At 33.8% G+C, this 25,922-nt stretch overlaps 2 protein-coding genes across 3 annotated transcripts; one reads left to right on the top strand and one right to left on the bottom strand.

Moving 5' to 3' along the window:
• Positions 1-4,217: 4,217 nt before the first annotated feature.
• Positions 4,218-12,085, top strand: LOC145607659 (non-canonical heme oxygenase HOZ, chloroplastic-like). Its single transcript, XM_081663253.1, has 13 exons — positions 4,218-4,632; positions 4,736-4,798; positions 4,887-4,973; positions 5,280-5,378; positions 7,940-8,035; positions 8,129-8,194; positions 8,302-8,392; positions 9,091-9,158; positions 9,241-9,306; positions 9,727-9,777; positions 10,126-10,190; positions 10,614-10,692; positions 11,693-12,085. The coding sequence occupies exons 1-12, from the start codon at positions 4,432-4,434 to the stop codon at positions 10,666-10,668; spliced, it is 1,008 nt and encodes a 335-aa protein (XP_081519379.1). The 5' UTR covers positions 4,218-4,431; the 3' UTR covers positions 10,669-10,692; positions 11,693-12,085.
• A 348-nt stretch (positions 12,086-12,433) lies between these two features.
• On the bottom strand, positions 12,434-15,032 carry LOC145607660 (uncharacterized). 2 transcript variants are annotated; one of them, XM_081663255.1, is made up of 5 exons: positions 14,722-15,032; positions 14,379-14,639; positions 13,886-14,171; positions 13,426-13,503; positions 12,434-12,691 (listed from the first exon to the last, which is right to left on the bottom strand). In XM_081663255.1, exons 2-5 carry the CDS (start codon positions 14,612-14,614, stop codon positions 12,635-12,637), a joined length of 657 nt encoding a protein of 218 aa, XP_081519381.1. In that variant the 5' UTR covers positions 14,615-14,639; positions 14,722-15,032; the 3' UTR covers positions 12,434-12,634. The 2 variants fall into 2 exon arrangements, with proteins under 2 accessions (XP_081519381.1, XP_081519380.1); XM_081663254.1 differs by having other exon boundaries at positions 14,379-14,630; positions 14,722-15,029.
• Positions 15,033-25,922: the final 10,890 nt, after the last annotated feature.

Genomic DNA, 25,922 nt, shown 5'->3' with positions numbered 1-25,922 from the left:
ACAAGCCCATTTAAATAAATACTCATTAATCCCACTTGGATATCAATAAGTCTTAGCTGCACCCTAATAAGATAGTTGCACCATGCCCTATGAAATGAACATTTAGTATAAGCATTTAAACACGTAAAAAAAATAAACATTTAACACTAAAAAGTGAATACATTAAGAAAAATAATCATTTAATGTACTAATAATAACTATGATTAATAGCAAACAACTTTATGGTTTAGATTGTTGGGTATGAGGGATAGAGATAAGTAAGATAAGAAGGTGTGATAAGAACATATAATTAAATCATTAATGGGTTGGATGAGAATAATGATTTCTATTATTTGATATACATTTGGAATAAAATGGAATAAGTAATTAAATTACTTAACTACCCTTATTTTTCTCATCATGCTCTCCTCTATCCTTCTATTTCATGAATGGCAAGAATGTCTTTTACTCTCTTTATTTTTTTTCCATCCCTTATACACCCCCCTTGTTGTCTCCTCTATCTCCATTTGCTATCTCGTTTGACATTTACAGTTTTCAAGCAAATAATACGTATTAAAACTTAAATACCTTCAAATTCGTCGATATAAAAGTATAATGATATCATATCACTAATATAAAAAGCTGGTCTCGCAGTCAGGCCACGAGACAGCGACATTTGACATTTCAGTTTATCGCCAAGTGTCGAGTCAACTTTCAGTTTTGGTTTGATAAAAATAATTTCAATTTAGTAAAAATAGTAAGTTCCATAACAATAATTTCAAGTCCATAATAGCATTTTAGCCAACAAAGTTTATGTTAAAATTTTTTCCATAATCCGGGCATCAACATAGATATCTACTTAGAAACAAAACTACAAAAATTATACTATTATATGATATTGTAAGTCTAAATATCTTGCATTATCAAAAGGGATTATATGACCATTTTTCACATTCAAGTAAAAAGTTTATTATCAATCTGGACATCGCCCGGACACAAAACTACTACGAGTAATATTATAAAAATACGTATCTAAATGAATTTTACTATATCAAACCTAACAATTTTATCTCTCATAAATTAATGATATTTTGTGATCTAACTTTTTAAATTTCACAAAGTAATATGCAGAATTAATATATAGGGATAGGTAGCTATTTAATTTCAATCCCAATCTTCCTTAATTATTATCTCTATTCATCCAAACAAACAAAAGAATTCTCAAAATCAATCCTCCCCTCTTATACCTAATTACACATCCCCCTCTTTTGTCCCTCCAAACAAACAACCTCCAAAAGCAATCCCTTCAAAAGCCACAAACAAACAACATTCCCAAAACTAACTAATCCAACACCAACACAACACCACCTCATTACAAACCAAATAAACAGACAAAAAAAACAAAATCAAGAGGAGAGAGAAAATCCACAACAACAACAACAATGGTGTTAAACAGTCAGGTAATTGTAGCCGTAGCAAACGTATCAGCAAGCGTATGCCAATACATAGCCTGCAACCCTGAACATCTTAGCAGCGATCAAGTCTTAGATCTCCTCTTTTGCTTCCCTTTTCAGCAGATGCGTCGTCTTTCTCTTTGTTTGTCTGCTTTCTTTTGCTTCCCTTATTCTTCCGATCCCCTTTTTTACCCTTCTCATTCTTCTTCTTCTTCTTCTTCCCAAGATTCTATCTCCTCTCATGGTTATGATTCTCACTCTGATTGATCTTCGATCGCTTCCATTTTATGCTTTTTTGTGATAGGTATATAATATGATGTTCATAGTTAACTTTTACAAACAAGATTGAGATAGAATAGGGGTTCTTTTTGTTAGATTATTGTTATTGTAGAAATAATTGTAATGGATAATGGATTTTCCGATCTAATTCAATGAATCAATGACTTCGGAATTTACTACTCGTATATTTCTTGATTTGTTCATGATGTTGTTGATAGAATATTAGAATCGTTACTCTATGATGTATTGATATGACTTGTTTTATGTTGGTAATTGTTGATTATTGATAGACTATAAGTTGAATTTTACTCATTTTAACTTGCTAATCTGATATTTGTTTTAATTAGAATACAAATGATTGTTTAAGTTAATTACTCAGTCCATCCCCAAATAAAAGACATCGATAAAAAGGTTAATATAATTAACAAGATTTGAGATTTGATTGGTTGAAGAAGAATATGTAATGAAGTAGTGAAACTTTTATTTCAGGATAAATTTTTCTATCTTTTCAAATAGTTTCTAATTTAGGTTTCGTGTTCATGTAATAATCATAATTGTTTTTGGCCAAGTCTCGGTGTTTTTGGTGTAAGAATTTGACTGTTTCATTTCATTTATTCGGGTTTCAAAGGAGGAAATAAACTAGTTTATACTATGATCACAAGTTATAGTTGTCATTATGTATATATGGATTAAAATTGTGGCAACTAATTGCGGTCAGAGGTAGTAATTTCAACGAGCAATCGGAAGTGTTTATTTGGTGTTTAGAGAGCCACAAGGGCGGGGGTGAGAATCGATCTCATGATCTCCTGCAATCGGAAGTGTAGTTGTGAATTATTTCATAAAAGTTGGCTTGTGTTTGATAATGAAAAATGTTATGCTTAGTGCTTTTATAAAACAAAGCTAGAGAACGATCTTTTAGATTCTTGACCAGATGACTTGCCTTTGTAAAATCTTCGTCGTTCCTTATCATATATGTATAGTGCATTGTGAACTGAGATGATTGAAATCATGCTAGGAAGATCACTTTTGTTAATGTATCATAATCGTCTTGCATCTTTACCTTGTAATCGATATATATTTATCTTGTTTTACCTTGTTACCTTGTGCTCTTGTATGGTGTTTGAAAGATTTCAGCTCATCCTGTTATAATTTTGCAAAACTTTTGAAGTTTCTGATAGTTTTGTAAACTCTCCGATTACTGTGAATACGAACGGAGTAAATGTGTTCAGAATTCTCTTCAACTTGGGGGGTTTCTTCATCACTTATCGGTATTCATATTCCGTGGGTGACTGACCATTGCAAGACATTGTTAAGAGTATTTCTTTGCATGTTGGCTTTTGCTTCTGAAATTAAAGGATGAGCAGCTTTGCTTCAGATCTTTAGCATTCTGTTATTAAGCATTCAAGCTACAATTCTTCTGTGGTGCGGGAATGAAGTTGAGTGGCAAACCCAGCGTTACTGCCCCCTCATATAGGCTCCAATAACCGTGTTTGAGGAGTTCATTATTCAGATTCAATTATATGAATTGCTCTTTCCAGGGTTGGTTTGCTGTGAAATGGATGTATTGCTATCAGCGCACTTGTTCAGAGTATGTAAAACCGCGAAAATTATAAAATTTAAATTTCGGCTGCTATATGACAATTGTCTGGGTTGTGCAAATCTGTTGAACCTGCAATTTTTTAGTGATCTTCCTGGTACAAGCTACACTGAAAAATCTTAAGGAACACCTCCAGAGTTGCCAAACAATCCATACCTGGAAAGAAAACGTAGCTGTGGCCCGTGGTCGTTGATGCAGTTTTCCATCATTTTTCCACATCGTTTGTATTCAATCTGTTTGAAAGTTTCTTCAGTTCTACAAGCCCAACCTCTTGACGAATTGTATAGATAGAAATTCATTAGTGTAGTATATTTCTTTTGATGTAGACTACCTTAATTGACCATTTGGGCAATTGGGCACCACGTCCACATACTCGCAGTTGAATTTAGACTTTAGATCAAAATTTGACTGGCTTAATTCTTCATTAATTTTAATCTTTTGCAGTAACATGTAACGACGACAATATATTGATACCGGTAAACCAATTTAAGATAACCGAGCTAAAAGTTACTAGTCTAAAAATTCACACTACAAGTCCTTATTTATTGTTCTCTTATTTTAAAAAGGGAGAAAATACAGGTTTATTTTCATGATAAACAAAAAAAAAAAGATTTATCTAATGTCATTTTTGTTAAATATGGGCTATATAGATGATTTATGAACAGAATTGTCATGCAGCAAGTTTTGTTCAGTTCAAAGGTACAGTTTAGCTTAGCTCAACTCAGTTCAGTTTAATTCAGCTCAGCAGTTCAGTTTAATTCAGCTCAGGTCCTATCTGTAATTTTTTATTAATTTTTTTCAAAATACCATTAGCTTATCGTTTTTTTTTATTTATCATAAAGATCGACGGATGCTTCCTCCTTAAAAGGTGAAAACAGTCCCAACTCCAAGTCGTTGGCAGTATTTTCGAAAACCAGTACTCAACCCCGTTTAACCGCACACCCGAAAGTAGGTTCAAGTTCAATATCAATCATCACTCATCAGCATTGCACCACGTCTCAACTCTCAACCTCTCGAACAGGCAAACTTTCGAGCAAACCAGAATCAAAAATTAAAAAATTAAAATTTCCCGATTAGTCAAAACACTCAAACATCAAAAAAAAAAAAAAAAAATTGAGGAAGATGAGCAACATGATGAAGCTACCAACTACTTTACGATGTTCAATTCTCCCAATTTCACGCTTCAATTCAACCACCATTTCCTCCAAACTCCTCCTCCTCCTTCCTTTTCCCAACTCCGTCAAATTCAATTCTTCCTCCGCCGCTCCTTTTCTCTCTCCTCGCCGCACTCTCACCGCCGTTTCAATGGCTTCCGCTTCTCAGGTCATTTTTTCCTCTGCATCGTCTAGGGTTTCATTTGCTCTTTATTAATTTATTGTTTTTTTTTTTTTTCCAAATTTTGATGATGAATTTTTGTGGTTTTCAGAAAGTTGCAGCTGGAACTGCTATTGATGATGTTGAAATTCTTCAACGTATTCAATCTCATCAGGTATCTAATTAAAAATCTTCGTAAATTTTAAATATATTTTTGACATTATTTGATCGAATTTTTGTGATTTTTCCAATGACAATTGCAGGAAAAGGCTGCTAGGCTTCCACCAGTTGAAGAAATTCGAACTGTTCTTTCTAATACTACTCGCGGCATGCTCTCTACCTTTTCTAAGGTCTATCTTCTTGTTAATTTAGGAAATTTGAGTACATTTGATTATATTTTTGTTGTTTTTTGAATTTAATTGCCTTAGTTATGATGTGATTGAGACATTGAGTTGAACTGATTAGTCTTTGTTTAGACTGATCAATGATCATGTACTTGTATGACTTGGTTTCGATACCTTTTTATTTCCGTATTTGCGAGCATAGTCCATAATGAATTAATAAATTTAGTATTGCGTGTTGTTGAATTTCAGCAGTATAGCCAGTAGTCATACATGTAGTTGGCTTATTTATCCTATGTTTTACGTATCGTGCAGAAATATGATGGTTATCCATCAGGATCAATGGTAGACTTTGCTTGTGATGTTGATGGATCACCAATCTTGGCAGTCAGCAGCTTGGCAGTTCACACACAGGTATGTTTCGTATGGCAGTTTTGGTGCTTGACACTCGCCGTGGTCTAAAGTTTAGTAATCTTCTCAGTGGCACTTTTTTCTCTGTTAGTAGTAGTTCCTAAGTTAGGAAAACTTATCGTTGCAGAAATTAGTAGTAGTTCTTAAATTAGGAAAGAATTATCGTTGCAGAAATTAATGACATACATACTGTTTGAAAATTATTAATCGAGCATATGGTATTAATATGCAGCTGATAGAAAACCCTTAATGGCCTTGAGAGATTCTATCAATAGCTACATTCAAGTGAAATTTTTTCCCTGTAGGCGGATGCACGATGCTCCGTGCATCCAGGTTTGTTCTAAAAAAAAGGCGGAATGAACATATAGTTGACTTTGAATCAAGAGAGAATAATCTCATGCAAGACTCAAGATACAGTTGATTATTTTTACCACCTCACTTGTAAAAGTCTGAGAGACCGTTCTTACTAATTATCTGATAAGGTAGATCGAAAGGTTCTCTGCCAACTTATGTCCAAAAAACTACTTCGTATGTCTATACATTGTAATCGTATAAGGTTCACTTATATTCCAAGCAACACCCAAGAATTGAAGAAGTGCATCTATGACCTCTGAGTGTTGCTGTTTATGAACTTTTCAGCATTTGTTAAATGGACTGCATAAAAGTGAGGAGAGTTAAAACATGTACGAGTTCAAAGCAAGGTTCCTTCGATATCCAAAAACCATTTGGTAGTCAGAGAAACAATTCAAGCGAGATAGCAACTAACATGTGCACACGCATATACAAGAAAACTTTCGATGCTTTTCCTCACTTGTAAGTTGCGTATGCTCAAAAGCAAACCGGATTCTCACACGCTCCAACTATATTTGGATTTTGGAAGGCCTATAGTATTAAACAAGCCACCTTGGGTTTGCTACCATATCAACTTTTGACAATGGGAGCAGTAACCTCCCAAGCTTGCTAAGGTGGCTATCATCTATTTACTTCATCGATGTGAACAATATGCATGTGAACACACATATTCCAATTTCAATTCTCAACAGCTATATTATGCAGTAGCAGTTCCTTTGGAATGTTCTCATCAATGCTACTTTCTCTTGTATGAAACTTGGAATGCTCTGATTTGATAATCTTGAAAGTACAAAAGGAGAAATTTTCAGTGGTGACCACACTGCTTTAGTGTTTTTTCTTTTGCTAAAATATTATTGTACCTTTTTTTTTTTTTTTTTTTTTGAAGGGTAAGATAAAATATCATTAATTGAAAGCCATACGGCATCTACAATAAGCAATATAGAAAAGTAAAATACAATCTAAATTAATCAAGTAAAAATCCTCTTTAAAGAAACTAAGATGATAAGAAACTAGATCTAACGATGAAGCACAGTCCCCGATTGTTCGCTGAAATATGCAGCCTTCTGTGAGGGAGTCCATCTTCTTGACATAGTTTCGGGAAAATTCATTACTTGACCATGTCGATCGCATCCTCAATTCCAACGCCAATTGCAAAATTGTACGAATAACAACCCATGAATCCAATCTTTCATATTTAACCCTAAAAATAAATTCCAATCTTCCATAAGGGAAAATAAGAAAGACAAACACCAAACTCTCACAAAAGGAGAGAACAAACCCAAAAATTGGGAAGAAAACTCTCATAAAGAGAGAGCAAGGAGGATTATTAATGACTAGAAAACAGAAAACAAAGGAAATAAAGAAAGAATTGGGGCTTACCATCATCAAAGAGATGATGATGGTAGCCCCTAGCGGCTACCGGAGATTTTAGGGTTTTTTAGAGAGGGAGAGAGGAAGAGGTGAGAGAAAAAAAAATGTTTTTGATTAAATATTATTGTACCTTATGTGTTTGTTTTATCCTCTCAAAGGTAGTTTAAATTCATAAAAATCTGTAATTACTGAGTCTAGTACCCAAAATTTTACGTTATGTAAATCCCTAGTTGGATGATTAATCTTTCAGCACAACTGCATAGAAAAGAATTTGAAGAAATGTTTTTTGATAGCACCCCTTTTATGTGGTTGATTGACACAATATCAAGGAAAATGAGGATTTGGCAGTGCCAATGTAGCCAGCAATAACCTTGTTTAGGAATGTGGAGGGATTTAGAGACCATTTGCTTTTTTCTTCATTCCTCCATTTTATTGGGGATTATAAACTTTCTTTGATTCTATGCTGTAATTACTAAGCTGGCATATGGAGTGTTCTATTTTGTGGAGCTGCTACCACTGCACTTTCATACCTTGGCAGCCCGATAAGTTCAACCCAAAGTTGCTTTTGATATACAATCTTCTCACTGAGCGTCATCATTTTATTCATTTATTCGTTTCTTGTTGTGCTTGCTTCAAGATGGTTTGTCTCCTGAGATAAAATATTGTGGACAAGTCTACAATGTCTTCATTTGTTTATATAATTCTTCAATTTATCTCCTGATGATGAGTGGTCACGAGCTTCAATTGAAAAGCTGGCATCCAATCTTTCTTTCACTTTCAAACATAAACCTCTTTTCTGGTATCTTGGATGTCCTTTTATAATCTCACTTCTGGATTTGCAGGACCTGTTAGCCAATCCACAGTGCTCACTGCTTGTGGCAAAAGATCCAGAAGACAGGACTGATTTAGTTATAACTCTCCATGGTGATGCAGTTTCTGTAAGGTTTCCCATTCTCTCTTATGTTCAGTTTTTTAAATTCTTACAAAGCCTACTTTCTGAATGTAGCTCATGTCAGAGAATTTTGTTGTAGGTCAATGAACAAGATAGAGAAGCTGTTCGCAGTGCTTATTTGGCTAAACACCCCAATGCTTTTTGGGTATGTCCAATATACCTTTTGAATGCAATTGCTTTTCACGGGTACTTTGTCTTCATTGTTACATTGTCTATTAATGAACTAAAACTCTTAACCTTTTGGGTGTGAAGGTTGACTTTGGTGACTTTCAATTTTTGAAGATCCAACCAAAAGTGGTGCGGTATGTATCTGGGGTGGCAACTGCCTTATTGGGATCTGGAGGTTTGTTTAATTCCTCTGTTTGACACTCTAGTCTATTTAGCTACTATTTGTTGACTCTGATGTGGTGATTACATACTTGCTTCCCCCATCTCTTACCATCTCCATTCTTCCATCTGATAAGACGTTTGATGTATTTTGTTTGAAGATGTTAGTGGATTAGCTTGGCCCTGAGTGGTGCTGGGGTTCATTGACTAGCAGTTGCCTTAGCATAGTTTATTATATGTTTTTGTTATTTTTGTTCTTTTCATACTATCATTTGCTTTCAATTTTTTCTCCTATATTTTGGGGATGGCCTTTTTTTTTTTTTTTTTTGAAACCCTATATTTTGGGGATTAGCATGGCCCCGAGTGGTGCTGGGGTTCATTGACTAGCAGTTGCCTTAGCATAGTTTATTATATGTTTTTGTTGTTTTTGTTCTTTTCATACTGTCATTTGCTTTCTATTTTTTCTCCTATATTTTGGGGATGGCCTTCTCATTCTAACCCCTTTTTTTTTTTTTTTTTTTTTAAAAAAAAAAAAAAATTATCTTTTATTTATTGTTTTTTATTTATTTTTTAAATCAAATATTTTGTGCAATTGATTGTGTGGCCTTTGAGTTATTTTGGATTGTTGTTTTGTGTTGCTTATGCTCTTCTTGGGACTATTTTTGGTTTGATGTTGTGAATTTATCATCCAACTTGATCTCATCTTCTTGACAGAGTTCAGCAGAGAGGAATACAGTGCAGCAAAGGCAGATCCAATATCTCAGTTCTCCAAGCCAATAGCGGTAATTTTCTGACAAGGAGGCTGTTGTTACATCTGTAATAATTCATTGTGATTTTTTATTTGATAACTCTTGTTCTTGTCAGTCGCATATGAATAAGGATCATGAAGAAGACACAAAGCTAATTGTGAAGCACTCAACTACCATACCGGTAATTTGATACACCATTATTCTTCTAACATACATGCACTTTTAAGCCGTGCACACATGAATAGAACAAGTTACCCCACTGAACAAGTGAAGTCAGGATCTTTTCAAGCTTTCTGGTGCATATTTCTTGGAAGCTCTGTTAATGCTACTACTTATTACGAGAATGACGGTTTTAGCCATTGAATTTTAAAGCTTCCAAAATTTTTATAAAATCACCAGTGTAGTTTTCCAACCCATCAGCTGAAGTACTTTTCTTTCTATGAGTTAAAGAGTGTATGATTCCATTACTAGGTGCCACATTGAACATATAATTTGATAGATGTATCTATGCTTGGGAATGAAGAGATAAGGAAGGGGGTGTTGAAGAGAGAGATTCTGCGACCGAGCAGTAATTCTGAACTGAGTTTCTATATTTTTGCAGGTGGATTCTGCTTATATGCTGGATGTAGACCATCTAGGTTTCAATGTCAAGGTAACTCAATGTTCAGCTTGCTTGCTGTCTTATATTATGGCAGTTTGCATTTAGTGGCTTGCTATACAAAATATGTTTTTTATGTGTAATATCTAGGGATTTGAAGTGTCTTGTCTGTTGCATTTATATAATCATGTATAGAGTTCATTTCAATGTCAATGATAATTTGGTAAGTACTCCATATTAGGGGTCAGGTCTGTTGAGGTGTTGAATTGAACTGCTGCTGTAAAGGAACCTAAAGAGGTTTGATTTTTAGCTTTTTGGTGCTTGTCACAAATTCAAGTTTGATGAATTGATGCTTCACTGAAAGATGGAGCGCAGCTAACAGTTATTTGTGTATCGTTTCAGGTTAGCTATATGAAGAAAAGTTACAAGCTTCGAATTCCATTTCCTAGACCAGCAGCTGATAGAAAGTAAGTCACCAAATGTTCTTTAAATACTTCCTCTTCCAGGTAATTGTTATTGTTAGGAGAATCTGGTTTTATCTGAAAATATTTCATGTTTAATAATGAATTACACTGGATATATATATATATATATATATATATATATACTTAAATCTAGGAAGGAAAGTAATTGTAAAGAAGAAATTGGCTCCGTTTGCTAGTTAAAATTGTCAAAACTTTGAACTGCTGGTCTACTGGAGGAAATACTTGCTCAATCTTCAAATGTATTTATTTATTTATTATTATTTTTTTTATCGTAATTCTGAACCTCCAATAATCCTGAGGTATTTGGTTTTAGCACCTGTTCTGATTGGAAATTCCCTACATCTGTCGAGATTGTGAACAACTCAATGAACCAGGCAGAAACTTAACGTCTCCTTTGTTTGTCAGGGATGTGAAGACACTCATAGTTGAAATGCTTCAAGCGGCGAAGTCAAGCAATTAAAACTTGTGTCTTTCAAGAGAAAATGTAAGTGATTTCAAAGTTTTGAAATTAGATCAGGCCCTAAAATTGTTTGACAGGATCCGTAATTTCTTTTAACCAGTTGATATCTCATTATAGCATATTCAATCAAACGGATCTTTGCTTGTGCAATAATATTTTACTTTATACTAGTGTTAATTTCAGCTGAACACCAACTGGTTTTCGCTTTGATTTATCCATGTGGTCTTTAAGTTAGTTGTTAGGTTACATGATATGTGGCAAAATAACACATAATCAAAGAATCTCTCAATGATGATATATTGATATTGTTTATAACTTTATATATACTACCTCTGTTAATTTTTAGTTGCAACAAAGGAATTTATTTGTCTCACAAATATTACCCCTTTGTTGCAACTAAAACTTAACGGATGTAGTATATAAATATTGATAAATAAGCACAGCCTACGTGTTCCAACTGATCTCAGGCTTGGATCATGCAGTATGGAGTAGCCTCTGAGAACCAAGCTGGGGTCAAGATTTCAAGACCCCCAAGTTATTGGTAAATTAACATCACCTCTAAAACCAGGGAAACTGTAGAGCTTGTCACTAGACAGCCAATTGCTGAATGCAAGTGCTCCTTGTTCTCAATCTCTGATGTGCCAAGTTCTTATTTTCTATGTGCAAAGATGAGCCCATAGAGTTGGAATTGGCTTGGCTCGGAAAAAGTGAGCTTGGGCTCGAGGCTCACCTAACCCCAAGAGCTTGACCTCAGTTTATTCACCAAAATCATTTAGCTCAATTCATCATTTGTTTTCCCCTTGCATGTGTCAGATCTCATGAGTCCTGAAGATTTTCCCAAAAATCATTAGTCACCCTTTCTTTAATAACTATTAAAATGCATGGTAAACCTTAAAAGTTACCAGTTTACCACGCAGTACTTTTTGTAAGTCATGTGATAAAGTCGTAAGACCATCTAACACAGTAGTTTGGTTTACTTATTTTCTGTTCTACCTATGTCAATCGTGTTTATCTTGTTTTGTAGATATACATAACAGTGTGGTGACAGAAATATTGCTTCAAATTGGAGGTGAACCTGAATATAGAAGGGGCAATACATAAAGAAATGTAGCCGATTATTTGCAGACTTTGCGTTGTATAGAGAAAGCATGCTGGCAGCTATAGATTATTCAATTCTAATTATGATTATTGTAAATTATGCGTAAACTGAACATGTGTACATTTTTTAGCAATTAAAGTAGTATTAAGCTTCTCGTTGAAACTATACCCTAAAGAAAATTATCTCTTTTTATTTTCTTTTTAATTGCTCTTCTATATAATCTCCCCCCACCCCACCCCACCACACACACACACACACAAAACAACAAAAAAAAAAAAAAAACAAAAAAAAAAAAAAACAAAAAAAAAAAAAAAGAAAGACTTTTTAATTGCAATTCACTGCAAATGGTCAAAAAACTAAATTTGGAAACTAGGGTGATTCTTGTTCACACGTATTTTGTAGAAAAAAAATCACAATCTTGTTTGGCAGGCTATTATGCAAAATACGGAGTAGACTTTTATCTTTTATTTTTATTTTTATTTTTTATTTTTATTTTTATTTTTTCTGTAAGGAGAATACACTCTTATCTATCTTCTTCCTTTTTTTTTTTTAACTAAAAAAGTTAAAACTTCTGTTTTTTTTAGTTGCAACTAAAAAAAATTTTGAATTCTTGCAATGCAGTAAAGAACTTGAAGATCTTGAAACTTATAAAGCAAAAAGTTAATCTTGAAGTGAAAATCTTGTATTTTTTTTCAAGCACTGATATGTACAAAATGGATGAAGTTGTTCCTTAATTCATTCATAGTTCAAGGGAAGAATAATCAGTGAACAAAAAAATACAATTTGCATAAGCAAAAATCAGATCTACAAAATATCCTAATTTTAATTTTGCAAAACGACAGAAGCTGTCGACGAAAGGAGCTCGCTTCACTCCGAGTCGCTGTCCATCGTTCCCATGCCCATAGCCTTTAGTCCTCTTGGTCTCTGTTTCATTACAAAGCAAACCATTCAGCATTAAGATAAATAGATTATATCATTGGATTACATACATCATAACGAGTTAACAACCAATCATCCAACACTACAATCGAAAGTAAGATCAAGTTTCAGTGCCAGTACATTGAAGTACATACTAACCCAAAATATGTCCCCTATTAGTTGTAACTAAGCAGCCGATAAAGTATCATAGTTTAGTTATAACAAGTTAACACCCAATCCAAAACTACAATCAGAAACTAAGATCGAGTTTCAGTCCCAGTATATCGAAGTATCAACTAACCCAAAAAAAGATCCCCTGTTAGTTGTACTTGGGAACATAGTTTCAGTTTGAGCTTGTGCCAAGTTTGAGCTTGTGCCAAGTTTATAGCTATGAATCTACGATAAACAACAAATAGCAGCATTTTCCAATTCCCAACTCCAAATTAATCTCAAAGATGTTATACCCTATTAGTCCTTCAATCTCTAAAATACACTACTGATAAACAAACCACAGTTTTACAAGCATATCAGTTACAAACTTGACTATTCGAGTTTCCCTATTTCCGCAGTTCTTAAACCTACAATATATTGCTCATTCAGACAAATTCCAAGAGTGTGGAGCACAAAGTAGCACACATACCATCTAATTGAAGATGCTCCATATTTGAGAAAAATTACTCGTACAAACGATTTAATAACGCAAAAAATGATAGATTAGATAAAAAAAATATTACTCGTACCTTCTTGGGAGTCTTCTTCTCTCTAACTTCATACCTCTCTTGGCACATATCAGACAACCATGCTCCTGGACTCACCAACTGCCATTCCAAATACCACCAAATCAGCCTAACTCAAAACTTATTTCACAAATTTTATACACCAACCATTCAACCAATAATATCTTCATTTCATTTTTTAGAATTAAAACTTCAAAAATTTTCAACCATATAAAACCAATCATCACCAAATCAGGTTACGGAACCTCCAATACAAACAACACAGCTTCTATTGGTGTGGCGTGTCACATATAAGAATTCACACAAATCTCCAAGGAAACCCAAAATCATTTCCACAAATTATATCCAATTAAATAAATCGAAAATTGATAGCAGAGTATTAATTCAACAAATTAGTCAAAATAAAAAAAATAACCAAAAAAAAAAAAAAAAAAAAAAAAATGATTGATATGTTTGAACTTACAAGTAAAGTACGTTGAACCAATTTAGCCCTCTTTTTAGGTCTTTGAGGAAGTTTACAACCTTTCATGGCAAGAAAATCTTCTTCCTTCTCTTTACTTGATAAACTTATAAACAACTTCGGCCATATCAAACTTCCTTTTTCTTGCGCCGTAATCCCAAACCCATTTCCTTCCGCCATTATTATCGCCTTCCCATTTTCTCTCTCATCTCCAACTGTTGACCCTCTCGTCGTATAATACCTCTCTTCTTTCTCCGGCGACTTTAAATGCCCCGGTGCATCCAAACCCCTTTAACAAAAGCCGAATAATAACACAAATTAATGAAAATTTTGAAACACCAAATAGAAACCCATCAATCCAATTATCATCTAGTGTTATTACCTGTTAACCCCTTTTAACAAAAGCCGAATAAGAACACAAATTAATAATGAAAATTTCGAAACACCAGATAAAAACCCATCAATCCAATTATGATCTAGTGTGGTATTATTTTACCTGTTGTTATGGTTGGTGCTTGTATTGTTGCTATTGGTGCGGTTGAGGGGAGAGAAAGAAGGGTCACCGGCGGAGTCTGTGACGATACGAGATGTGATTTTCTGGCGGATTCCGCCGGTGGATTTTGATGAGAAATTTGGATTTTTAACGCGAACACATCTAAGCCTTTTCCCCCACTGTAACACAAATTCTGGCTCCGTCGATTTAATCTGATTCGTCTCTTCTCTTCTTTCCATGAATTGGGTAGATTTCCTGCAATAACTTCAATGTTAATGAAAATGAAAAACAATCATAATCCCATAAATTAAATTAGATTCAAGGACAAAAATATGTTGAAACTTACCTTAAGATCTAGTATTGTAGATGAAATTATAGAGAGTTGAAATCACTCAAAACATTCTACTGCTTGAATTTGAGAGTTTGAGCAGTATGATGTTGTTGTTTATGAGGTTTTTTGGGGTGGTTTTGGTGCTGTTTTTGTGGGTTTTTTCACTTTTGATTTTCAAGCTTCTCATATCTTTCTTTCTACCTTCCTTCCTCTCCTTTCTCTTTTATGGGTTTTTTTGGTTTAGGTGTTAATAAAATAGAGAAAAATGTTTGTCTAGAGAGTATGAATGTATGTATGAAAGACAAAATGGGCAAGAAATTAAAGACGTTTCCTTCACACACCGTCATTCGGGCCTTATTAAGGCACATTATTGGGCCATCTCCTTCTTTGATCAAATGCTTAGATGGGACTAAAATTGGCTAAGATATTAGATCCATTTATACAATTTCTTGGTTTCTAATAATAGCTTCAGCCTTAGGGGACTCTAAGTCTCTAATAACATCCGATGGTATTATCATGATATCAAAATACGGAATACATTTATCGATATTGAAAATGCAAAATATTTAAAGGAAAAGTGTCACGTGACACTTTTTAAAATATGTGTGCTATGTCGCAATGCCACGTCATTATTCAAAGTATATGCGCTACGTAAGCTAGCCACTTCATTTACTAGTAACAAAATAGATAATACATTTACCATCTCAAACAACTATTATTAATGTTTTGAGTTTCATATAATATTATACATTCCTTTCATTTATTAAGTAAATTAGAGGTAATTTAATACATTTATTTTTCACAATATTAGAATATAAATACAAATGATGTAAAAAAAAGTGACATCTGAGGCAACACCCGAACCACTACACACATGCACTAACTATACAAATAGTTGAACATAATTATTAAATTAAAGCAAGAAGTACACAAATTAGGAATGCGGGGCATCGCCCGGGATACATAATAGTTGTTATTAAAATGATACCATCTTGGTATAATGACAAGATCAACGAGAGTTATTAGAGTCCTCCAACTCGAGTTTTTATAGCCCATAGAGGTAAAATTGACGCTTATCTGAATTTTTTAGTTGGATAATTAAGCCGGTATCAAAACTACTCCTTATTTTTTTTAATTGCTACAATTTGACCGAACATTATGTCAAACACAATTTTGGCTATTAATTTTATCAACTACCTATTACGAAATGAAAGCATACATTTTGATTAACTCAATACACCTTAACAATAGTGCTTTAAAAAAAAAAAAAGAAGTCAAATCTATTATTCCTTTTGTTTCTATATGTTCTTTTTGGTTTGACGAGGATTTTCTCATAAGAAAATTCAAAATAAGAAAAACATTTAAGGATAGAGAAAGTATAATAGAGAAAGTATAATAGAGAAAATAAGTCAAACAATAACACTTAATCCTCTATCCCTAAATACTGTATTTTGAATGTTTATGAAGATGAATTAAATTAAAAACTAATGAGGTTTATTAGATTAAGGCCATGTTTGGTAATTAGAGTTTTGACCAAAAATGAGCTTATTTGACCAAGTTAGAGGTTTGACCACATTGGTAAATGAGTTTTTTAAATGAGCTTATTGAGGCAAATAAGCAAATTTGTAAAAAACTAAATAATAGAGCTTTTTAGATAAGCTTATTGAGTAATGGATGTCTAAAGACAATTTTATCCTAAAAGTTACTCTAATTCACATTCTTGCCCACCCAATTTCTTACCCTAGTTAAGTGAAAAAAAAATTATCAATGTCCTAAATTGTCATTTCATATGTTCAAATAACAAATAACTACAAACAATAAACTATTTTTACCAAAAAAACTCTACATAAAAAGCTCTTATAAATCAACTAGTCAAAACAGCTAATGTAACCGGCTAGTCAAAACATCTAATGCAATCAACTTTTACCAATCAGCTAACCGCTAAATATCAAACATGGCCTAAAATGAATATAAAAGCTTTTAATGTTTTATAAAGATTAATAAAATAAGAAGAATTCTACTTAAAAAAGCAAACACCTCTCGAAACTCTTTGTTCCCTCTCCTCCTCTCATAACGAAACCCTTCTGAAAACCTAGAATTCAACGGAGGTCCGACGCTGCGGCTGGTTCTCCGGCGAGTTTCCTTCTCTTCTTTTCCTATTTTCAAGTTTCTTAAGCCCCTGTTTTTCCAATGTGATAAAGTTGAAGCGGAACCAAACTCCCGAAAAGCTTCTAATTCTGTTTAGTACTGCCCTCTTCTCACCGAAAAGGTTTGTTTTTGTTTGTTTCTCAAGGAGACGAAGAAGCCAAGCGCCACCAAGGTTTTACGTTGCATAGAAGAAGGATCTAGGTTCAAATCTGTGTGTTGACGAGACGTAATTGACGTTTTTAGGGGCCTTGGGCCAATTCTAACGCTGCCGTCAGGGGGTTGCCAGAAAAAAGGACATCGCGACGTTAAAGGTGAAGTTAGGGTTAGGGTTTCGTAGATTCTTGCATTCGGTTTTGAAATTCTCTGGTCTGGTTTTCTTCTTTGGTTTGGCTAGTTTGATTCAGCTTTTGAAGGTTGGACGCTTTAGTTTGGCTCTGTAAGTCTTCGTTTCCTGAGTTATTCTTTCGTTGAAGCAAGTATGTTAATTTTGTGTTTAAGTTTCTGCTTTGTGATTAGATGTTCCCCCTTTTGGGTTAGTTGGTTTGTTTTTTCCCTTGTATTGTGTTCCTGTTGGGATTCTAGATGAATGGCCATGCTGGGCTTGTCCAATCTGGAAGAGGTAAGGGGAAGTATATTTGGGTTTGACTCTAGGTTTTGGGTGGTCTTTGCCTTGGCCTTCACCTATGTTTCATGTTTGGGATGTAGAGAAGTTGGTCTCCTTGTTGTAGTCCTTGGCAGTGGTTTGTCTTGAAGAACAATTTGGGTGAAAGTCATTTGTTAGTGGCTCTTCATCTTTTAGTTTGCGAGTGAACGACGGGAAGGTTTGGTGTTTTGTTTCGTTGTCATTTGGCTCTAATTTTGTTAATTGGAGTTATTTTAGTTTTAGTTTTTTCAGGTATGTGATGGGTTTTGTACTCATTACATTCAAAATTTTTAATCTGTGCGCTGCTCCTATAAACTTTTAAATATATGCAATTGAATCCTTTGTCGAAAGAAAATTTTTTTTTAAAAAATAATATAGGAAGATAATGGGGTTTATTAGTTTAAAAGTTGATATATATAGTTTAAAACATATTCTTGGGCCTCGAACATTTGTCCAAACAATTAGAATTGGAGGGAAAGAGGTGGTCTTCTCTCAAGCCTTGCTTCTAGCCTTATACTTCTCATTAGCAGCAATATCTTCCACGAACCTAGACAACTCAATGAATTTAGTACAGTCCTTAGTGACTGTCATCATATTGCCCATCTTGATCTCTAAGAACTCATCAGCCTTTTGCTTTTGTAGGGATGGTAAAATTTATCCCTCACTTGTTTTTACAACACACTCCAGCCAAAATTAGGCAAAACCTTCACAATTTGTTCATTTTGTTGCCACCACAAGTTTAATTCACCTCTTAAGTAGTAAACTACGCTATTTCATCTTAGATTCATGAAGACAAGCTACAACTACAATCAACTTGTCGAACTCTCTTACTCAGTTCTCTAAGATGGTAGGATCATGTTCTCCTTGGTAGATAAGAGGTTTGCTTTGGGCAATCTTTTTGAACAATTTCCTGGTAGGGTCAGGATTGTTATTACCACGACCCCTTTTAACTAATTGTTGAGCCATAATGCCTCATTACTTCATTCAGATTATTGTTATTGTTGTTTCTTCATGTCATCCTAGTTCTCTTGAATAATAAAGGAAAAATTAGAAATAATAATCCCAACTTTCATTAATTTTGGTAGAATAATCCCAACTTTGAATTATTCTAGAATAATTCAAACTTCAGGGGTTCCTCTTTTTCTTCAATCCCAATTACCGGTTACCTGTTAAAACGGTTAATTTTTTATTTTTTTAAAAAAATTCCACGTGTCAAAATCTAATTAGCCAAAAACAAAAAAAAAAATTAAAAAATAATCTAAAAAAAAAAATATCAGAAAATCAACCCCATTGCCCACCGAAACCCCAGCCACGACCATCCCAGGCCTCCTACCACAGAAACCCACAACTTTGGCCGCCGCTATTCAACCCCAGTTCCCACAGAAACCCCCACCGTCCTTCCCCCTTGAACCACCACCCTCAATTTTCCCCTGAAACCTCATCTCCACCAGCGCAACCAATCCCAAAACCTACAAAATCTCCTCCTTATTGTCGAAAAATCCTAGCCGATGCAGAGGGGTTTTTGGTGGTGGAGAGGGGTTTCATCGGTAGTTTCGTGGGGAATGCTTAGAGTTTTGGGAAGGGAGGAAGAAGAACGCTGCAGAGGGGTTTCACACAGCTCGCCGCACGAGAAAGACACAGTGGGGGTTTCATTGGGCAGTGGGTGGTGGTTATGGTGGGTCGGTGGGGGGAAGGGGAGGCTGACTAGTGATCGGTGTTTTTTGGATTTTTGATTTTTTTTTAAATTTTTTTTTTTAAAATTTGGACCAATCAGTGCTTGACACGTGTCAAGTGATTTGACATAATAGGTCATTGACTTTTGATGATTGGTTAGGGATTGAAGATTGAAGAAAAAACAATATCCCCGAAGTTCAGATTATTCCATTATAATCCAAAGTTGGGATTATTCTACGAAAATTGATGAAAGTTAGGATTATTTTTTCTAATTTTTCCAATAATAAATGGGTTACTATTAGGCTAGTCACATTCGTAACTAAATAACAAAACCAAGCTACTTTAATCAAGCATACATGCAATCGTTTTGAATTATAGTTTGAGGTAACTACTCGTTTCCCCTTACTAATAGTTCGAATACATTATATTGATTATCAAGAAACCATTGCATACATTAAATACACAATAATAAAAATATTCCCTGTTAATACTATTTAAGAGGTAGGAAAGGAAAAGAAATGACATGGATTGAATTTTGGGATGGAAAATGAAATAACAAGGAAAAAAAAAGTGGTACTTTATTTTCTCAAAAGAAAGAATAAGTTTAAATGTCCCAAATGTAGTAGCTTTGATACTTATAAAACTCAATCAACAATAACTTTATACATCCATAAACATACATAAAGAATGAAAGAAATACTCCAAACTCCTAAAATCAAACTATGACTCAATGGTTCACATTATCATCAATCTTGTCATAAATGAAATTTTATCTTCCTAGATCATACTGGGGATCGTTATACACATCTTCCTCTAGTTCAGATTCATAGTCTCTCATCAATTTTTTTTCATCTAACTCATTAGATTTCACATTCACTATCTCAAAAGGATCTAGATTGTATTAGGAACATCCTGACATGAACTATCTTCTAAGTCATTATCCTACTTCATAGGATCTTCTTGACTATCATTAGTAGGATATTTCACAAACTCAAACATAGGCTTATGATCATTTGGAGGTTGATAAGCATATTGATGTGGAGCTCATGGAACATTTTGTTGTGGGAAGTTATGACCGAAATTGAGATTTGGAGGAGGATAATCAGCATATTAAGGATTATTTTGAATAAACCCCTTATGAGAAATATAGGGATACAATTATCTCCAATATGCGCCCCGTTGAATACTAAAATCTTTATATTTAGTGTAATAAGGAACTTTGTTAGGCAAATGGAGGTCTTACTTAGAAACAACTCTACAAATTACGGAATTTTGAAAGTTAAGAAGATTTAATCAATAAATTAATTCAAATTTGTTATCAATATATTGTGTGAATAGACGTGAATAATTTATAGGAAAAATTGTCTTTAATAAGCCTAACTTTGACCGATTCTCTTTCAATAATCCAGATTTTTTTTTTTATTATTTTATCAAAATTCCAACTTTGGGGGTGTTTTGGTTAACAATTGGTCAACAACTTGTTATACCCTATACCACATTTTAAAGAGACACATGTCAAATCATAATTTGTAGAAAAAAAATAAAAAAAGATAAGCAGAGAGCCACCAGCTTCAACCACCGCTGGTGGCCAACCTTTCCTTTCCTCCGACCCCCGAAAATCAAAGAGCCAAGGGGTCGGTTTTGAGGTTTATGGATGGAAGGGGGTGATTTCGAGGATTGGGAAAGGGAGAAGGGTTGTTTTACATAGTAGTGAAGGGAATGAAAGGGGTAGTTTCGTGGGTTGGGTGAGGGTTATCGGCCATTTTTCCATGTGGGGGAAGGGATGGGGGAGTTTCGGGGGTAGGGCAGGGGTTTTTTTCGTGAGGGAAGGGAGGGGAGGAGGTGGATCCATGGTTTTTCGGTTAGGGAAAGGGGAAGCTTATTAGGGGAGGGGGTGAGGCTGGGAGCCTAGGAAGGGTTTTTTTTCAAAAAAAAAATTATTTCAATTTTTTGACTAATTAACTTATGACTAGGGATGGCAGTGGATCTGGACCCGGTCCGGATCCGTGGATCCAGATCCGTTTTTCACGGATCCGAGTCTTCAAATTTTGGACCCGAAAGATCTGGGTCGGATCCGGGTCTGGCCCCCAAACCCGGATCCAGATCCGTTTACCCGTTGTTTATTTTTCCTATTTAAAAAAAACTATAATTGTTTGTTTCCTTATTATAAATGTTGATAACGTTAGTATTGTTAAAGCCCTTTCAAGAGATGAATTTTGGATGCCTCATATCAAATTTACTATCTCATTTGTAAAATCGTACTTTTATCGTTAGTTATAATTTTTATTTCAAAATATAAGTGTATTAGTTGGTTACTTTGTGTTTTTAGATTAGTTGTATAATTATAATTTAGGTTGAACTTAATAATCCCCGACGGAAGTTTTAAATGCATCTTTTGACCCAAATATTAAATTTTTGCAAAAAATTGGGCAAAATATATTGGACTCGTTTTGGACTCGGATCCGGACCCGGATCCGTTGGACCTGTCCGATCTGGATTCGGGTCTTCAGTTTCCAGACCCGACGGATCCGGGTCGGATCTGAATCCTTCATACAAAAATAGATTTGGATCCAGGTCCATCCAGACCCGGTCCAGATGCGACTCGTTGCCATCTCTACTTATGACAATTGACATTATTTTAAAAAAAAAATAATAACCCTTGAATTAGGTCATTGAGACTATTAAAAGAAATGCACCTACCCCAAGTTAGGATTATTCCTCAATAATCAAAAGTTAAGATTATTTAAATTAAAGAAGATCACTAAAGTTGGCAGTTTTAAAACAACTTTTTCCTAAATTATACTTTCTCTATTCTTTTTTTACTTGACATGTTTCTTTTATCACGCTTGTCAATGCAAAACTTTAACGATCAATAACTTTAATTCTCCATTATTAAAAATTATAAAAGTTATATATTACGTCTTTATCTGGAAAGATGCATAAAACATCGAAAATCACGGCTAGTGTCAAGCTTGAAGCGATAGAGTGTGAAAAACTTAATGTGACACAATTATATACGATATGAGTAGTCATACGTCTTCTCCTTTGACTACTCATATCGTATGGCAACACACAATTATATACAGGTCGGTCCTTCTTCGTCTTTAATTCTCCATTATTATTATTATTATTATTATTATTATTATTATAAATGTCGTATGACTACTCATTAAATATAATAATTTTTCTTCCCGTTTATAAAAAAGGTGCACGAATATCACAGTCACATTTGTTGTGCATGTAGAATTAAGAACTAGGATTAGGCCAGTAAATTAGCAATCGGAGTTATATAAATGTACAATTTATTATTCATTTGTCACATTAAGCAAGCAGGTAAATTGGGATGATTAAAATTGTCAACAACCTACTAAACTTCCATTTTTTTTTTCTTTTTTTCTTTTTCTTTTTTTTTTTGGTGAAGAAGAAGAAGGACCGACCTGTATATAATTGTGTGTTGCCGATTGTACGAGTAGTATTGAATACACATTTACAATCTAGGTAACACATACACTTTTATATATAATAGAATAAAATACATTATTCAACTATTAATTTATAACTTTTTATTTTACATACCAAGCTAAGCTTGGTGTGGTGGTAAGGATTGTACCTTCCAATCTTGAGGGTGCAAATCCCCCCCCCCCCCAACTCTCAAAATAAATGACATGCAAATATCGGACCAAATAATCGTGGGAGTTGAGATTCTATTAGGGTCCTTCTCCTTACCATTAAAATTAAACATTTTTTTTTACATGAATAAGAAAGATAGTGCTCAGTCTTATTGATTTTCAGGATTCTTACCATTTATAATTCCAGGACCTACTAGGCAAACACCGATAAAAAAACTATTGCATGTGGAAGGATAACAACATCCACGAGAAAAGAAACAAACATGACCCTCTTTTTTGCATTTAGCCGCAACAATGCCAATCATCATCAACATTATTGCAACCAAAAGCAACATTTCCTTAACATTTTTCTTTTTTTTCAACATTGTTTGGGTGTGTTTTTTTTTCTTTTTTCTTATTAATAATATAATGTTATTATCAAATAAAATAAATTATATCACTACTAAAATAGTTTTCTAAAGCAATGTCTTTAAGATCAAGTGAATCGCCAATTTTCTCGGCATAAAATGATTAGAATAAACAAGATTTAATTTACTATTTCAATGGATATAAATCCTCTAAAAAAACTTTTTAAATGGATAATTTTTACCTGGTTTTCTAGAAGAAAAAAAAAACAATTGATAATTTAACTACTTTTTTTTTTTTTTTTTTGAATAGCAAAAATATTTCATTAATTAAAAGTCATACGACATCTACAATAGAGATTCGACGTTAACAAATACATAAGATATTGAATCAAATAGAATTTTCCTTCATAAAAACTACGATCGTCGAGTAGATCTTGCACTGCGGAGCATCTCCCGCTTATATCGCTGAAAATTACAGCCTTGTTGGAGAGACAATCTAACGATCCTTTGTAGCCGTGAGGATGTTTTCCTTCTGATTCATCTGTCCGTATTCGAAAACTTGATAACTTTTTCACCAATGAAATAATTTCACGACAATCCATTAGATCTGCTACCATGGATTCAAACCTAAGAAAATTCTCCCTCGAAAAGAGGAGATAAACCTTGTCTTTCGAAGGAGGTCGAAAAACCCTTGTCTTTCGAAGGAGATCGGAAACCCTTTCTTTCGAGGGAGAAAAGTTCCTCCCAAAAGAAGGAAGCATTATTATAAACCTAAAAAAACAATAAAGAAACAAGGATTGGGGCTTTCCACCGATTAAAATCGATGGAAGCCCCTTCAAAATTCAACAATGAAGGCTAGGGTTTTGGAGAGAGAAAGGAGGAGAGAGAGAATATGTGAATTATATTAACGTCCCATGATAATTTGACTACTTTAATTATTACTACTTGTATATTTCTTGAAATCCTATATATATTAGGCTCTTTCCCCTTTTATTTAAACCAAACTAAGTGTATGCAATGCATGGGATATTGACCATATTATAGAAAAATTAAAAGATCTACGAATACATAATACAATAATCAATAGTTTTTCTTTACAAACTATTTTGTGGGAATGATATATTCCTTATATACATCCTTTAAGATATGTTGGTGGTCGTATTAACGTAACATTATCAACTGATGTGCCTTGAAAAAAAAAATGATTTTAGTAAAATAAAAATTAATATTTTTTCCTAAAATATATATATAATTAAATTCCAAAATATATAAGTAACTTTTATCAAAAGCTAATGATTAGAGTCGTTAGACAAAATAAGGATAATCAATTAAGATGAAATTAAAGAAGTTGAAGAGTATTTTTGTTTTTTCTTTCTTTCTAAGAAAGGCAAAATTTTATTAATCACAAAAAGAAAGAAATTACACCGAGGTTATTGAACCCCTAGGAATAAGCCCCTGAGCCATTCAAGCTCACTAACCTTAATCTTTTTTTTTAAGACGAATAAAAAAATGACATGTGTCGAAACGTGGATAAATAATTTTCTGCCATTTTTATATACTTTTTTTCAAATTGTCTTAGCAAATTTTTAATTAACTATAATATTTTCTTTCTTACTTTACCATTATATATATACTATTTATTTTAAAGAATAGAATAATAACCTTATTTATATAACGAGTAATGGAATCGGGAAGAACGCACTAACCAGTTAAGTTATACTTCGTATATGTATACAATAGTAAATAAAACACTACAACTTTTAAATGCTTTTTCCACTTGGGATCTTGAGTGATTTAATGTAATATGGAATAATCTAGTATTTACACAATTTTAGTAAAAATAGTCATGTGGTCTTATATTATTAGATTCGTCACGACTTCAAAATTTTCAAATAATTATTTCTCTTTTTATTTTATTTTTTATTTTTTTTTACTCTGTATTATATTGCTTTTGAGATAGTTAAAATGTTGTTTTGAAAACTATGCAAAAATCAAATCGACTAAAAAAACCTAGGGAAATTCTCTTTTGTAAACTCAGGCTCAGTGATAAATTATTAAAAACTTATTATTATTGGTAAACTTTAATTTGTTTTAATTATTCAATGGTGAACTTAATGAAAGTATAAGCTTAACTCTGGTTAATTAAATACTTAATGACTAATTTAACCTTAATCCTCAATTATACCTTTTCCCCAAATAATACAACCCACTTCCAAGCAACCAGAACCACTGCCATCGCCATCACAACCAGACTTACCATCCAACTGTCGACATCACCACCAATAACCAACCCAACCCGTCGCAGCCCCACCCCTCCCTCACCATGTGTCATTCTGCCGAAATCTCATCAGAAAAAAATACTAACGGTGCAGCATTTCCCGACGATTCTTTGGCGACGACAATCGACGATCCTTCTTCTTTGTTGGATCTCTAATTTCTGCAATTTTCGCCCTACTTTTCCCAAATTAAAATGCAAGTTTACTCAATTTTTAAGGTTTGATTTTCTTTTTTTTATTATTTTATTTGGAAACAATAATTTAGTAATCAACCCCAATTCAACCCTAAGTACAACACAAAGGGAATTAAAATAATTTAAAGGAGGAATTGCAGAAATTGGGGAGATTTTGAGGCAAAATTCATCATCTAGGTAGGGAGGAGAAATTGAGGATTTTAGGGATTGTTGGAGAGGGGGTGGTGGTGGTAGTTCAAGGGGAAGGAGAGACGCGGCAGGGATGGGGGAGGTCGGCGCACGGACGAGGGGAAGGCTGGGTGGGA

The sequence above is a fragment of the Chenopodium album genome, chromosome 23 (assembly GCF_948465745.1).
Source record: "Chenopodium album chromosome 23, dcCheAlbu1.1, whole genome shotgun sequence".
Taxonomy (NCBI): Eukaryota; Viridiplantae; Streptophyta; class Magnoliopsida; order Caryophyllales; family Amaranthaceae; genus Chenopodium; species Chenopodium album.
Note: the sequence above shows the minus strand (reverse complement) of the source record. Positions and strands in the feature narration are given on the sequence as shown.

Coding starts and splice junctions, on each gene's coding strand:
- LOC145607659 (XM_081663253.1), top strand. CDS start 4,432: ATGAGCAACATGATGAAGCTACCAACTACTTTACGATGTTCAATTCTC. Junction 8,036..8,128: donor TCCATGGTGATGCAGTTTCT/GTAAGGTTTCCC, acceptor ATTTTGTTGTAG/GTCAATGAACAAGATAGAGA. Junction 9,307..9,726: donor AGCACTCAACTACCATACCG/GTAATTTGATAC, acceptor ATATTTTTGCAG/GTGGATTCTGCTTATATGCT.
- LOC145607660 (XM_081663255.1), bottom strand. CDS start 14,614: ATGGAAAGAAGAGAAGAGACGAATCAGATTAAATCGACGGAGCCAGAA. Junction 14,172..14,378: donor AGCACCAACCATAACAACAG/GTAAAATAATAC, acceptor CTTTTGTTAAAG/GGGTTTGGATGCACCGGGGC. Junction 13,504..13,885: donor TGGTTCAACGTACTTTACTT/GTAAGTTCAAAC, acceptor TTGGAATGGCAG/TTGGTGAGTCCAGGAGCATG.